The 17,099-nt window shown below is 37.4% G+C and overlaps 1 protein-coding gene across 6 annotated transcripts in view; it reads right to left on the reverse strand.

Moving 5' to 3' along the window:
* The window catches only part of Potefam2 (POTE ankyrin domain family member 2), a 204,488-nt gene that overhangs the window by 39,030 nt on the left and 148,359 nt on the right, over positions 1–17,099 (reverse strand). For 3 of the 6 annotated variants that reach the window (XM_087601106.1, XM_087601111.1, XM_087601109.1), the window contains 3 exons: positions 15,138–15,243; positions 13,642–13,718; positions 2,996–3,086 (listed from right to left, as the gene is read on the reverse strand). In XM_087601106.1, the coding sequence (XP_087457232.1) occupies positions 3,012–3,086; positions 13,642–13,718; positions 15,138–15,243 (258 nt within the window). In that variant the 3' untranslated portion in view covers positions 2,996–3,011. Of the gene's footprint in view, positions 1–2,808; positions 3,087–13,641; positions 13,719–15,137; positions 15,244–17,099 lie in introns of those variants that run through there. The other 3 variants (XM_087601105.1, XM_087601107.1, XM_087601110.1) reach the window with 2 other exon arrangements.

The raw sequence follows: 17,099 nt of genomic DNA on the forward strand, positions 1-17,099 counted from the left end.
AGAATAATTTTCAGATAATCATGACAGGGCTGTCAAAGTTCCAGGATGAAAATATTACATTTAAGGGGCATAACTCTATCTTCTGCCTTATAAAACTATATGAAATATGATATAAAGAGTTAGAGCATTCATAACAAGTTATAGAACACTTGTACCTGTAAAGATGGTTATAAAATCCATCTTTCATTCATCATGAATATTCAAATATATATCCTGTGTTCATGACAGGCCAATATGCACCAAGACAGCTGTCAACCTTAATATCAGCATGTACCTCTAACCTTAGTCTACTCTACCTATATAATTTTAAACCTAACCATAAAATTCAACTGAGCCTTAAATTCTAAACTGGATCATAACTCTAGTACTTGACAACAATGAGGAAAACATGGAGGGAGTTTAGGAACATTTTTTATTCATGAATGAATCTTTTCTACTAGAAATTCATTGATATTCTCCCTACAGTTACAGCTATTCCTTTTCTAAAGAATTGATTCTCTCACTTGTCACCATTCACACAGCCACATTTCTGCCATTTATTCCCTGTGTTTGAAATTGTTTATATTCTTTAACCAATATCATTCTATCTTATGCTTTATTTTCTAATATTCCCGAACTGTTAATATGTCACACACACACACACACACACACACACACACACACACACACACACCTGAGATAACACTAGCTAAGACTTCTAGCCATGGGGGATATTAAACCAAAAATGGCTACCTCCTTCTACCAGACAAGATGGCCAATGGAGAGTTGATGACAAAAATGAAGCAACAAATTCTTGAATCCACAAGATTTTCATGACAACAAGATGTACAGGTATAAAGTGGGAGCAGAAGCTAAGGGAATGGCCAACCAATGATTGTCCCAACTTCAGACACATGCCATGAGAGTTCACCTCTGACATTATTAATGTACTTGCAGAAAAAAGCCTAGTATAACTGTCATCTGAGAGGTTTAACACACCAGCTGATGCAAACAGATGCAGCCAAACATTAGGAGGCTCAGGGGAATAGTTTTGAAGAAGGAGAGGAAGGATTAATGGAACCAGAGATATAAAGGATACCACCAGAAAACCTAAAATCCTAACTAAATGGAGGTCTATTGGACTGAACCACCAGCCAGACAGTGTGTATGCAATGGACCTAGGACCACATGTACATGTAACAGATATGCAGCTTGATCTTGATTTGGGACTCTGACAGCAAAAGCAAATGCTGTGTTTGACTCTGTTGCCTGATTTTGGATCCCCTTCCCCCAACTGAGCTGCATTTTCTAGCTTCAACTGAAGAAGATGCAATTGGTTCTACTGGAATTTGATATGCTAAAGTGATATGTTAGAGAAGGGGAAGAATCCCCTTCTCTGAGGAGAAAGGAAAGTGGAATGGGGTTGAGGGGAGGTAAGAGGGAGGGACTGGAAGGAGAGGAGGGAGGGGATGTTATGTTTGGAAAATAGATAATTAACTAATTAATGAAAAAAATCTGTCATTTTCCACCACATACACTGCAACATTTCCCTGCATTTATTTCCTGTGTTTGAAAATATTAATGTTCTTTAATATAAAACATTCTTTCTTATGCCTTATTTCCTAACATTTCTGAACTGTTAAAATGTAACATAAAAACACATAAAACGACATCTACATCTACATATCTGTTTATCTATATACCTTTTATAAATAATATAATCTTCATATGTATTTAAATATCTACTCATACATATGGCATGTATATCATCTGCATATCTGTAAGTCATCTATCTATATGGCACATTATCTATATATAGTACACCTTTTTAAATTTTAATTGGTTATTTTCTTTATTTAAATTTTAAATGTTATCCTCCTTGCCAGTTTACCCTCCACAAAACCCCCATCCTATCCCCTTCCTCTTTAACTCTAAGAGTGCAATACCTACTCACTCCCCCATTGCTGCCTCACCATTGCACAATCCCCTTCTACTGGAGAATCAAGGCTCCACAGGACCAAGGACCTCCCTTCCCATTGATGCCAGCCAGATAAGGCAATTCTCTGCTACATATGGAGCTGGAACCATGGAATTTTTCCTCGTGTACTCTTTGGTTAGTGGTTTAGTCTCTGGGAGCTCTGAGTGGTCAGGTTAGTTATTATTGTTCTTCTTCCTATGAGGTTGCAATTCTCTTCAGCTCCTGCCCTTCCCCTAACTCTTTCACTGTAGTTGCTGAGCTAATTCTGATAGTGGGCTGTGAGTATTTGCATCTGTATCAGTCAGGTGCTAGCAGAGCCTCTCTGGGGACAGCTATACCAGGCTCTTTTCAGCAAGCATTTCTTGGCATCAGCAATAATGTTGGAGTTTTGTGTCTGCAAGTGGGATGGATCCCCAGGTCGGGTGGTCTCTAGACAGCCTTTCCTTCAGTCTCTCCTCCATTTTTTCTCTGTGCATTACATTTAGATAGAAAAGATTCTGGGTTAAAATTTTTAAGATGTATGGATAACCCTATCCCTCCACTGGGGGCTGTGACTATCTACTAGTGAGGGTCTCTACAGGTTCTTTCTCCCCTTTGTTGGGTATTTTGACTAATGTCATCCCTGTTGGGTCCTTCACTGGCATGTGGAACTTTCAAGTAGCTATCCATAGTTCCCTATATGCCCAATGCTACACATTTCTGTTCAATTTATTGTCCCTATATACTTCTCTCCTGCCTCTTCCCATACCTGATCCTTTGCCCTTAACCCCCTCCTCTCTTCCTCTCGAGTCCCTACCTCCCACAATCTCCCAGGATTAGTTTGCTCCACTTCTAAGTAGGATCAATGCATTCACACTTTGGTCTTACCATCTTTAATTAGCCTGTTTATTCATGAGATAAGTATTACATTGATAGTTAACTCTTTTATCCCTCATTCTACATTTAGATAATAACATTCCTCAGCTAGAATACAAAGTATATGTTTTATAAAAACATTATTTCTAAAGACTTTTAAGACAAAATGTAACTCTTACATACTTCTATGTTTTCTCTTCTATTTCTTGTGGATGGGGGAATAATTCCGTTTTATGGTGAAGCATGCACAAAAACGTGTTCTTATAGTATGAATCTGAAAGAAATTGTATAAAATAAGGAATTAATGAAATGAAAATCCAAACAATATTAGGTGTGATTTGAACCATTCCATCCAACTGAAAACTACAATATGAGTTTCATTCCTAATTTTAGAATATAATACATTATTATTAGAATTAGAATGAAATATTTAGTGTTGCAGAACCTAACCCACTATGACCCTTGCACTAAGGGAGGTACACCACTAGGAGGCTTAGCCCTACTTCTGCTGTACCAGAAACTCCAAAGCAATAAGAAAGACCCTCACTTCCCCTTGGGGCCATGTTAAATACCTGTGAACTTTGTCTTGTGGCCTGGCCTGGATAGTGTCCTACATCAATATAGGACCTGAGATTTCCAGTAAGGTTCTAGGCAGCATAACCTCCTGCAACAACTGAGGGATCCTTGTTTCCCACCAATGACACATAGTAATGTCTAAAAACAGGTAGAAAGCTCCCATTGCCCTAATTATGCCTATTTACACTGCTGGAGATCACTCCTCCAGATGGCTCATCTTCAGCTGCCAGATACCACCCGTATGACACAGGAACATTGCAGTAGTCTTTTGACAAATGCTGCTTCTCAGAATAATAGGCCTAAAGCATGTGGCTCTCAGTATTAGACAAAGTAAAACTCACATCTCAAACCTACCAAAACTTAGACTCCCCCAATCATTTTAAATGCCTACATTGAACCATAAAATGTGACGAAAAACAGGGAAAGGAGAAAATACTCCAATGAACAAACTGTATCCTCCCCCAAAATTATTTATCACATTATAAAGACCTCCAAAGAGAATGACATGGATGAACTTCAGGACAATGAATTGCAAAGAATGGTTATAACTATGTCTAAGAAATTCTATAATAATAAAGCTGAAAGCAATAAAATATAAATTTTAAAAATATTGCAAAAATAATAAACTGCATATTTGATTCTTTGAAAGATAAATAAGACTTATAAAGATAAATGATTGGGGAGATACAAATTAGTAAGGTATGAAATGAAAGAAAGTAGCATGACAGCAAATTGCAGTGAACTTTAGAAATCAGAAAAATATTTTTTAAAACATTCTACAATTAAATGTACATATTTCTAAGTTTAAGCTATATAACAAAATTAAGTCAAGATGATACAGATTATTTCAGTATGTCTCTAACAACTACTAACATTAAATCAGGGACAAGACAGAGCTGACAACTCTTTCCCTATTTATTCAATAAGTACTTGAAGTCTTAGCCAGTACAATCAGACAACAAAAGGAGGTCAAAGGGATTCAAAGTGGGAAAAAATCTAGATATCACTATTTGAGGATGATATGATAGTATTTATAAGCAACCCTTAAATACTACCAGAGAACTTTGAAACCTGATAAAAGACTTCAGAAAAGTAGCTGGATATAAACTTCACTCAAACAAATGAGTAATCTTCCTTTTTATTCAACAAATGATGTCGTCTACCTGGAAGTCTACATGTAGAACAAAAAATAAATCCATATTTATCATCCTTCATGAAGCTCAAGTCTGCATGGATCAACAACCTTTACAATAAAACTGGATACCCTAAATCTAACAGAGGAGAATAGTTTCAAATGAACTGGTATATGAGACAGCTTCCTCAATAGAACAACACCTCAGGAACTAAAAATATTTAATAAATGTGATCTCATGAAACTGAAAATTGTCTCAATGTCAAAGGACACCATCAATAGGATAACATGGTAGCTTTTAGCATGGGAAAATGTCTTCAACAACCCTACACCTCAGAGACTATTCCAAATTCAAAAAGAACTTGTAAAATTAGATATCAAGAGATGGTATAACCCAATTAAAAATGGATACTGGGGTTCCTGTAGATAAGGGTCCAGGAGCAGCAGGCCCGCTGTGTCTGAGACACCGCCGGAACCTGAAGGGACAGACTGGATAAACAGTTCTCTGCACACAAATCCCGTGGGAGGAGGAGCTAAACCTTCAGAGAGGCAAACACCCCTGGGAAACCAGAAGAGACTACACTCTGCCCACCTCTGACTCCAGAGTAAAACACCAAACGCCATCTGGGACTCTGGTGCACGGGGGCTCCCGGAGAAGGCAGCACAGGTCCTCCACATTGCTGCCCCCGTGGAGAGCTCATAAGCAACACCCCATGAGCAAACTTGAGCCTCGGGACCACAGGTAAGACCAACATTTCTGCTGCAAGCGACCTGCCTGGTGAACTCAGGGCACAGGCCCACAGGAAAAGCTGAAGACGTGTAGATAGGAAAAACTACATGCCCAAAAGCAGAACACTCTGTTCCCATAACTGGCTGAAAAAAACAGGAAGACGGGTCTACAGCACTCCTTACATACAGGTTTATAAGACAGTCTAGCCACTGTCAGAAATAGCAGAACAAAGTAACACTAGAGATAATCTGATGGCGAGAGGCAAGCACACGAACACAAGCAACAGAAACCAAGACTACATGGCATCATCAGAGCCCAATTCTCCCACCAAAGCAAACACGGAATATCCAAACACACCAGAAAAGCAAGATCTAGTTTCAAACTCATATTTGATCATGATGCTGGAGGACTTCAAGAAAGACCTGAAGAACTCCGTTAGAGAAATACAGGAAAACATAAATAAACATGTAGAAGCCTACAGAGAGGAATCACAAAAATCCCTGAAAGAATTCCATGAAAACACAATCAAACAGTTGAAGGAATTAAAAATGGAAATAGAAACAATAAAGAAAGAACACATGGAAACAACCCTGGATATAGAAAACCAAAGGAAGAGACAAGAAGCCGTAGATACAAGCTTCACCAACAGAATACAAGAGATGGAAGAGAGAATCTCAGGAGCAGAAGATTCCATAGAAATCATCGACTCAACTGTCAAAGATAATGTAAAGCGGAAAAAGCTACTGGTCCAAAACATACAGGAAATCTAGGACTCAATGAGAAGATCAAACTTAAGGATAATAGGTATAGAAGAGAGTGAAGACTCCCAGCTCAAAGGACCAGTAAATATCTTCAACAAAATCATAGAAGAAAACTTCCCTAACCTAAAGATAGAGATACCCATAAACATACAAGAAGCCTACAGAATTCCAAATAGATTGGAAAAGAAAAGAAACACCTCCTGTCACATAATAGTCAAAACACCAAATGCACAAAATAAAGAAAGAATATTAAAAGCAGTAAGGGAAAAAGGTCAAGTAACATATAAAGGCAGATCTGTCAGAATCACACCAGACTTTTCGCCAGAGTCTATGAAAGCCAGAAGATCCTAGACAGATGTCATACAGACCCTAAGAGAACACAAATGCCAGCCCAGGTTACTGTATCCTGCAAAACTCACAATTAACATAGATGGAGAAACCAAGATATTCCATGAAAAAACCAAATTTACACAATATCTTTCTACAAATCCAGCACTACAAAGGATAATGAATGGTAAAGCCCAACATAAGGAGACAAGCTATACCCTAGAAATAGCAAGAAACTATTCGTCTTGGCAACAAAACAAAGAAAAGAAAAGCACACAAACACAACCTCACATCCAATTATGAATATAACAGGAAGCAATAATCTCTATTCCTTAATATCTCTCAACATCAATGGCCTCAACTCCCCAATAAAAAGACATAGATTAACAAACTGGATACGCAATGAGGACCCTGCATTTTGCTGCCTGCAGGAAACACACCTCAGAGACAAAGACAGACACTACCTCAGAGTGAAAGGCTGGAAAACAACTTTCCAGGCAAATGGTGGGAAGAAGCAAGCTGGAATAGCCATTCTAATATCAAATAAAATCAATTTTCAACTAAAAGTCATCAACAAAGATAAGGAAGGACACTTCATATTCATCCAAGGAAAAATCCACCAAGATGAACTCTCAATCCTAAATATCTATGCCCCAAATACAAGGGCAACTACATACATAAAAGAAACCTTACTAAAGCTCAAAACATACATTGCACCTCACACAATAATAGTAGGAGATTTCAACATCCCACTCTCATCAATGGACAGATTATGGAAACAGAAATTAAACAGAGACGTAGACAGACTAAGAGAAGTCATGAACCAAATAGACTTAACAGATATTTATAGAACATTCTATCCTAAAGCAAAAAGATATACATTCTTCTCAGCTCCTCATGGTACTTTCTCCAAAATTGACCATATAATTGGTCAAAAAACGGGCCTCAACACGTACAGAAAGATAGAAATAATCCCATGCGTGCTATCAGATCACCACGGCCTAAAGCTGGTCTTCAATAACAATAAGGGAAGAATGCCCACATATACTTGGAAGTTGAGCAATGCTCTACTCAACGACAACCTGGTCAAGGAAGAAAAGAAGGAATTAAAGACTTCTTAGAATTTAGAGAAAATGAAGGCACAACATACCCAAACTTATGGGACACAATGAAAGCTGTGCTAAGAGGAAAACTCATACCTCTGAGTGCCTGCAGATAGAAACAGGAGAGAATTTATGTCTGCAGCTTGACAGCACACCTAAAAGCTCTAGAACAAAAAGAAGCAAATACACCCAGGAGGAGTAGAAGGCAGGAAATAATCAAACTCAGAGCTGAAATCAGCCAAGTAGAAACAAAAAGGACCATAGAAAGAATCAACAGAACCAAAAGTTGGATCTTTGAGAAAACCAGGAAGATAGATAAACCCTTAGCCAGACTAATGAGAGGACACAGAGAGTGTGTCCAAATTCACAAAATCAGAAATGAAAAGGGAGGCATAACTACAGATTCAGAGGAAATTAAAAAAAATCATTACATCTTACTACAAAAGCCTATATTCAAAAAAACATGAAAATTTGCAGGAAATGGACAATTTCTTAGACAGTTACCAGGTACCGAAGTTAAGTCAGGGACAGATAAATCAGTTCAACACTCCCATAACTTCTAAGGAAATAGAAGCAGTCATTAAAGGTCTCCCAACCAAAAAGAGCCCACTCCAGACAGGTTTAGTGCAGAATTCTATCAGACCTTCATAGAAGACCTCATACCAATACTATCCAAACTATTCCACAAAATTGAAACAGATGGAGCACTACCGAATTCCTTCTATGAAGCCACAATTACTCTTATACCTAAACCACACAAAGACCCAACAAAGAAAGAAAACTTAAGACCAATTTCCCTTGTGAATATCGACGCAAAAATACTCAATAAAATTCTGGCAAACCGAATCCAAGAGCACATCAAAGCAATCATCCACCATGATCAAGTAGGCTTCATTCCAGGCATGCAGGGATGGTTTAATATATGGAAAACCATCAACGTGATCCATTATATAAACAAACTGAAAGAAAAAAATCACATGATCATTTCATCAGATGCTGACAAAGCATTCGACAAAATTCAACACACCCCTCATGATAAATGTCCTGGAAAGAATAGGATTTCAAGGCCCATACCTAAACATAATAAAAGCTATATACAGCAAACAAGTTGCTAACATTAAACTAAATGGAGAGAAACTTGAAGCAATCCCACTAAAATCAGGGACTAGGCAAGGTTGCCCACTCTCTCCCTACTTATTCAATATAGTTCTTGAAGTTCTAGCCAGAGAAATCAGACAACAAAAGGAGATGAAGGAGATACAGATTGGAAAAGAAGAAGTCAAAATGTCACTATTTGCAGATGATATGATAGTATATTTAAGTGATCCCAAAAGTTCCACCAGAGAACTACTAAAGCTGATAAACAACTTCAGCAAAGTGGCTGGGTATAAAATTAACTCAAATAAATCAGTAGCCTTCCACTACACAAAAGAGAAACAAGCTGAGAAAGAAATGAGGGAAATGACACCCTTCATAATAGACCCAAATAATACAAAGTACCTCGGTGTGACTTTAACCAAGCAAGTAAAAGATCTGTACAATAAGAACTTCAGGTCTCTGAAGAAAGAAGTTGAAGAAGACCTCAGAAGATAGAAAGATCTCCCATGCTCATGGATTGGCAAGATTAATATAGTAAAGTGGCCATTTTACCAAAAGCGATCTACAGATTCAATGCAATCCCCATCAAAATACCAATCCACTTCTTCAAATAGTTAGACAGAACAATTTGCAAATTCATCTGGAATAACAAAAAACCCAGGATAGCTAAAACTATCCTCAACAAAAGGGACTTCAGGGGGAATCAATATCCCTGAACTCAAGCAGTATTACAGAGCAATAGTGATTAAAAAAACTGCATGGTATTGGTACAGAGACAGACAGATAGACCAATGGAACAGAATTGAAGACCCAGAAATGAACACACACACCTATGGGCACTTGATTTTTGACAAAGGAGCCAAAACCATCAAATGGAAAAAAGATAGCATTTTCAGAAAATGGTGCTGGTTGAACTGGAGGTCAACATGTAGAAGAATGCAGATCGATCCATGCTTATCACCCTGTACAAAGCTTAAGTCTAAGTGGGTAAAGGACCTCCACATCAAACCACATACACTCAAACTAATAGAAGAAAAACTAGGGAAGCATCTGGAACACATGGGCACTGGAAAAAATTTCCTGAACAAAACACCAATGGCTTATGCTCTAAGATCAATAATTGACAAATGGGATCTCATAAAACTGCAAAGCTTCTGTAAGGCAAAGGACACTGTGGTTAGGACAAAACAGCAACCAACAGATTGCAAAAGATCTTTACCAATGCTATAACAGATAGAGGGCTTATATCCAAAATATACAAAGAACTCAAGAAGTTAGACCACAGGGAGACAAAAAACCTTATTAAAAATGGGGTTCAGAGCTAAACAAAGAATTCACAGCTGACGAATGCTGAATGGCTGAGAAACACCTAAAGTAATGTTTAACATCTTTAGTCATAAGGGAAATGAAATCAAAACAACCCTGAGATTTCACCTCACACCAGTGAGAATGGCTAAGATCAAAAACCCAGGTGACAGCAAATGCAGGCGAGGATGCGGAGAAAGAGGAACACTCCTCCATTGCTGGTGGGGTTGCAGACTGGTACAACCATTCTGGAAATCAGTCTGGAGGTTCCTCAGAAAATTGGACATTGAAATGCCTGAGGATCCAGCTATACCTCTCTTGGGCATATACCCAAAAGATGCCCCAACATATAAAAAAGACACATGCTCCACTATGTTCATCACAGCCTTATTTATAATAGCCAGAAACTGGAAAGAACCCAGATGCCCTTCAACAGAGGAATGGGTACAGAAAATGTGGTACATCTACACAATGGAATATTACTCAGCTATCAAAAACAATGACTTTATGAAATTCGTAGGCAAATGGTTGGAACTGGAAAATATCATCCTGAGTGAGCTAACCCAATCACAGAAAGACATATATGGTATGCACTCATTGATAAGTGGCTATTAGCCCAAATGCTTGAATTACCCTAGACGCCTAGAACAAATGAAACTCAAGACGGATGATCAAAATGTGAATGCTTCACTCTGTTAAAAGGGGAAGAAGAATACCCTTGGCAGGGACGAGAGAGGCAAAGATTAAAGCAGAGACTGAAGGAACACCCATTCAGAGGCTGCCCCACATGTGGCCCATAAATATACAGCCACCCAATTAGACAAGATGGATGAAGCAAAGAAGTGCAGACCGACAGGAGCCGGATGTAGATCGCTCCTGAGAGACACAGCCAGAATACAGCAAATACAGAGGTGAATGCCAGCAGCAAACCACTGAACTGAGAATAGGTCCCCTATTGAAGGAATCAGAGAAAGAACTGAAAGAGCTTGAAGGGGCTCGAGACCCCAAAAGTACAACAATGCCAAGCAACCAGGGCTTCCAGTAACTAAGCCACTACCTAAAAACTGACCCTGGACTCTTACCTCATAGGTAGCAGTGAATATCCTAGTAAGAGCACCAGTGGAAGGGGAAGCCCTTGATCCTGCTAAGACTGAACCCCCAGTGAACATGTTTGTTGTGGGGAGGGTAGCAATGGGGGGGGAGAATGGGGGGAAACACCCATAAATAGGGTAGGGGGAGGGGCTAGGGTGATGTTGGCCTGGAAACCCGGAAAGGGAATAACACTCGAAATGTAAATAAGAAATACTCAAGTTAATAAAAAAAAGCAAAAATGGAACAAACAAACAAACAAAAAAAACCAAAAAAGAAAAAAAATGGATACTGGTCCAAGCTAAGAATTCTTGCCATCTCTTATAACAAAGAAATGCTTGAGGGAAATTTCAGTGTCCTTAGTTGTTAGGGAAATGCTATTCAAAACGACTCTGAGATTCCATCTTACACTACTCAGTTGCTAAAGTCAATATCAAGTGATAGCACAAGCATGGGGAAACTCCTCCATTGAAGGTGAAATTGCAAACTTGCACAATCACTTTGGTAGTCAAGCTGAAAGTTTCTCAGAAAATTGGAAATAGTTCTGCCTCAAAACCCAAATATATATATATATATATATATATATATAGATAGATAGATAGATAGATAGATAGATAGATAGATAGATAGATAGATAGAGATAGATCTCCAAGAAGTGTCCTACCAAACAACAAAGGCGCTTGCTTAACTATATTCATAGAAGATTCATTTGTAATTGTCAGAATCTAGAGAGAACCCAGATGTTTCTCAAATAAAAAATAAAATGAGGGGTATTTTCACAATGGAATAGTACTCAGCTATTAAAAGCAAGAGCATCATGAAATTTGCATGCAAATGGATGGAACTAAAAAATATCATCCTGAGTAAGGAACTAAGAGTCATAAGGACATGTATTTACTCACTATTAACCACAAAGAACAGGTTAATCACACTACCATCTAAAGACCCAAAAAGATAAACAAGAAAGAAAAACCAAGGAAGGATACTGGAATCTCTTTTAGAATGGAGCATAGAATAGACATTTGAAGTAGATGGAAAGAAAAACCTGGGTGGATGGGAGAGGAAATGTACAGAAGAATAGAGCTGGAGATCAATGTAGGGAAAATGAAAGTCGTGGGTGAGAGGGCTGAGAGAGTGAAGTGAAATTGGTGAGAGTACTTCTCTGGGAGAAATGAGTGACATGGAACACAAGAGGCTCCTAGTAGGAAATGACATGACCCTAGTTAAGAATCCTAGCAGCATGAGAAATGAACTGGAATTGATCACCTCCTGGAACCAGGCAAAACTTCTAGTGGAGAGAAGACACTAGACTACCCACTAAAACTTCAACCTCAAATTTGCCCTGCCTACAAGATGTGCAGGAATTAAGAATTAACAGGGATTGAGGAAATGACCACCTAATGATGGGCCCAACTTTGAGACCCAGCCCATTGGAAAGAGCCAATCCTTAACACTTTTAATGATACTTTGATATACTTAAAGACATGAGCTTAGCATAACTATCACCCTAGAGTCTTCATAACACAGCTGATAGAAACAGATGCATAGACCCACAGCCAATCATTCGAAGGAGTTTAGAGAGTCTTGTGGAAGAGTTGCTGGAAAGATTGAGGGAGTCATGGGAGTCAAGGATAGAAGAAAATCACCTACAGAGTCAACTAAACTGTGCCCATGAAAGTTCACAGATGCTGAACTACCAACCATAGATTATGCCTGGACTGAAATTAAACACCCAATATACATGAAGCAGATGTGAAGCTTGGCCTTCATGGGCTTTCTCTTATGCAGACTTTGTTGCCTGCCTTTGGATACATTTCCCCTAGTTGGGCTGCCTTGTCTGGCCTCTGTGAAAGAGGATGTACTTATCCCTGATGTGCCAGGGAAGGCCTCTTCAGAAAAGGAGAGGTAGAATTAGAGAAGGAGGGTATGAGATGGTGGAACTGGGAGGAGAGGTGGGAGAAGGCTGTGAGTGAGATATAAAGTGAATAAATAAATCAATTAATGAAGAAAATCTATATAGGAAACTACAATATTTGAAAATTTTGCAAAATGTAACTAGAGAGGCAATAGAGCACAGGTGGGAAAAAAATAACACTGGGAGAATGCTTTAAGCTAAAGGCTTAAGTGGCTATGTGGGTAGAATAATAAGTGAAGGTTTAAGTAAACATAAACTAAGGCTGTATGGGGCATCCTGGAAACTGCCAGTTTGTAAACTAATTTAAGATATGTATTTAAAATGAGTTTGTTTACAGGTACCAGGAATGTGTTGTGTTACCTTAGAAGTCATGAGCTTTTTTTGTGAAACTCCAAGAATCAAGGACAGGATACGCTTTTATGTGTTATAAGTCAAGAAGGACTCCATGCCATGCAAAAGAACACAGAGCATTGCTATGGATTCTGTTTTGTTTTCATAAATAAATGATAAGATCTTCTTGCTAAAGACACACATTCACACATGTTCAGCCATAATGGACTTGAAGAGGCTACTAATAATTTTTAATAGGACACTAAGCCCAGCAAAAGAAAGAGTACCAGAATGAGCTGGAGTGTTAATATGAAAGTTTCAAAGAATGAATAAAACTATTACTTTGAAAACATTTAAGTTTGATGTATTAATTCTAAAAGATATAAAATTTAACTTACTTCGCCTATAAACCATTATTTTGAGCAATATAAGGTGTGTGATTTTAATTTTAATATTTACTTACAAGGGGCCTTTTGCTTGTTCTAACAGTATTTTGTTCCTCTTCTTCTGAGGTCTGTATTTTATCTTCCATGGTAGATTCTGTGGGCAAGTGCACACATTTCACTAAGTTAACTATAAGGAATATATAAAATAAAAATCTGTGTATTGTAATACATAAAAATTAAACATGACAAAATAATTATTTTAATTTTCCAAGTAATATTTTGAATTAAATTAAAATATTGTGGAAATATTTCCTTCTTATAAAAGTCTTTTTAATTGGACGCCCTTCTGTAACTTGGTCACATGCTCATGTCAGAATGTTTTATCCATTCCAATATGTGGAAGGTAAACACATGTTGCTCTGCCTGTGGTTGGATTAGAATAGCTAAGGTAAAGAATGGGATCACGATTTAGTCTTCAGTAGGACTCAGATTATGCAAGTCTAATATGTAATTTCAATATGCTTGGACATTGATGTTTATAATTATAGTGTAAATGCATGTGTTTGCAGGCTGAACATGGTAAACATGAATAAGCTATATAAACAGTTTAATGGAAAGTAAGAACAGATACTAATAGTTTTATGAGCCTGAATTAAGGAGTTTCCAGAAGTACTGAATATGTAAAATGATCACAGCCTTGTGTTCAATGCAGAACATTAATAACAACAGATATATTTATATATTTGAAATTGTGTAGACCTGGACTCGCATTATTCCTTGGTGTAAGATATGTACCACTAACATAAACTCTTTTATGTTGTTTGTGTTACATTGTTGTTTTTCTGTTGTATGTTTTCTTACGATAATAGAACACATTTGGGTGAATTAAGATGTTTCTTGTAACTAACTTCAAGGCACATCACAACACAGTACCTTAAATTGGGATGATTTTGTCAGTGGCATAACATGTGCCTAACAAGCTGAGTGCCCATGTAAATCTCTAAGCAAAATCATTATCAACAATAAGAAAACATAACAAAATTAAAACAAAAGAATAAGCATTTACAAAAAATGTGAGGATATAAATTGTATTGATCTGTGAACTGCTCTAGGGTAGTTTAGGTAATGATCCTTAAAGTATGTGGACTATGCAAGGTAAGAACAAAAGAAAGCATGTATTACTATAATAACTAGTGTTTTTAGTTGCAGACCTGAATCCATGACTGATTAAAGGCACTGAAATCACTAATTATAATACACACAAATACAAAATGCCACCAGACTGAAGGTTCTCACATACACTACACCCTAATTTAACAACAAAATAAGCTCATTCAAAACCACCTATCCTTATACTGGGTTTTATCTCATTAAGAATTGTAGGAGGGAGGACTCATTCACCGAATATCTACATCTTACCTACTGCTCAAATTTTCTGACATATATATTATTACCAGTTGACTTATCTTTTGCTTACTACATCCGTAGATAGTAATCTTTGTCTACTTATAAGAGGTATGGTTCTGAACTACATAGTTTCTGTAACAATTATTTTTCAAAATGCACTACTCACTTTTCTCCAGAAGCTTTATTACTTTTTTTTCTGCATTATTGTACATATTAGATGAATGTGGAACTTCTGTGGAATTTTCATGCAGTCCATTAGAGTTAGACACACTCTGTTAATGACATTATTAACACATTTTAGAAATGTCTTATTTTATTTCTAAGAACATTATTTCTAAGCTTATGAAATTTGTACTTTAAAGTCTAGGAAACATGTTGAAAACAAAGATATTTTAATGGCATATCTTATATATACAATGAAGCTTAAATCTTACATTTCTGATGGAACCTCATTATATAACAGAGACAATGCATTCATAGAGTAGGATCTGATATGCAATATTAATAAAGGTTAATTATAAAGGTTACCTTTAGAATAAAAATTATTAATCCGATCTGTGCCTGGGAGGTGAACCTATGCCACAACCCACACATACCAATTTTGCCCAGAGACAGCTTGATGCCCAGGAGTGTTGACATACGTAAGCTCACAGGTGAGACCACCAATACTGCCACAATACCTGGCCAAAGTGGTATCTGCTGGGGCCCAGTGGACACAGGAATCACAGCTAAGCCAGGGACAGAATCCTTCTGGTTTCCATTTGGACCCTGTGCTACAGCCCTCCCTACCACAATTCCACACAGAGAAAGTGTGAGTTCCAAGACTGCTGGCATATCCAGGGTTATAGGCATACAGGAGGGTCAAGTTCTAGTAACAGACAACAAGGCCAGCTAACACCAGAGATAACCAAATGATGAGATCCAAGAATAAGTATATAACCAACAGAAACCAATTCTACCTCACATCATCAGAACCCAGTTCCCCCACCACAGCAAGCACGTGGTACCCCAACACACCTAAAAAACAAGATCCTGATCTGAAAATTACATTTCACAATTAGGTGGGACTTAAGAAAGACATAAATAACCCCCTTAAAGAAATACATGAGAACACAGGTAAACAGGTAGAAGCCCTTAAAGAGAAAACATATAAATCCCTTAAAGAAATACAAAAAACAAAAAACAAAAACAAAATGAAACAGGTGAAGAAATTGAACAAAACCATCCAGGATCAATAAATGGAAATAAAAACAATAAAGAAATCAAAAAGAGAGACAACCCTGGAGTTAGGAAAACTATGAAAGAGATCAAAAGACACAGATGCAAGCATACCAGCATAATACAAGAGATAGAAGAAAGATTCTTAGGTATAGATGATACCATAGAATATATTGACACAGTAGTCAAAGAAAATGCAAAATCAAAAAGCCAGTAAATAGATTGGGCCAGAAAATAAATTCCTTCCATCACATAATAATCAAAACACATCAAAGAATATTAAAAGTGGTAAGGAAAAAAAGGTAAAGTTAAATATGAAGGCAGCCCTATCAGAATTATACCAGATTCTCAACAGAGATTCCAAAAGACAGATGGACCTGGGGAGCTGTCATACAAACCCTAAAGAAAATAATGCCAGCCCAAGCTACCATATCCAGCAAAATTATCAATTACCATAGATGGAGACACCTGGATATTACATGACAAAACATAATTTAAATATCTTTCCACAAATTCTGCCATACAAAGTATAATAGATGGAAAATTTCAACACAAGGAGGGACACTGCACCCTTGAAAAAGCAAGAAATTACAAAAAAACAAAAACAAAAAGAAGAGAGCATTTCTCTTTCAACCATCTCTAACAACAAAAATAACAGCGAGCAACAAGTATTGGTCCTTAATATCTGTTAACATCAATGGACTCAATTCCCCAATAAAAAGGCACAGACTAAAACACTGGATAAGTAAAAAGTACCCACCATTGTACTGCATACAGAAACAGATCTCAGAGTCAAAGTTTTACCTCAAAGTAAAAGGATGGAAAAATTTTATACGGCAAATAGTCTTAATAAACAACCTTGAGTACCAATTTTAGTATTCAATAAAATAGACTTTCAACAAAAAGTTAT

Source organism: Rattus norvegicus, chromosome 1 (assembly GCF_021556685.1).
Source record: "Rattus norvegicus strain SHRSP/BbbUtx chromosome 1, alternate assembly SHRSP_T2T, whole genome shotgun sequence".
NCBI lineage: Eukaryota > Metazoa > Chordata > Mammalia > Rodentia > Muridae > Rattus > Rattus norvegicus.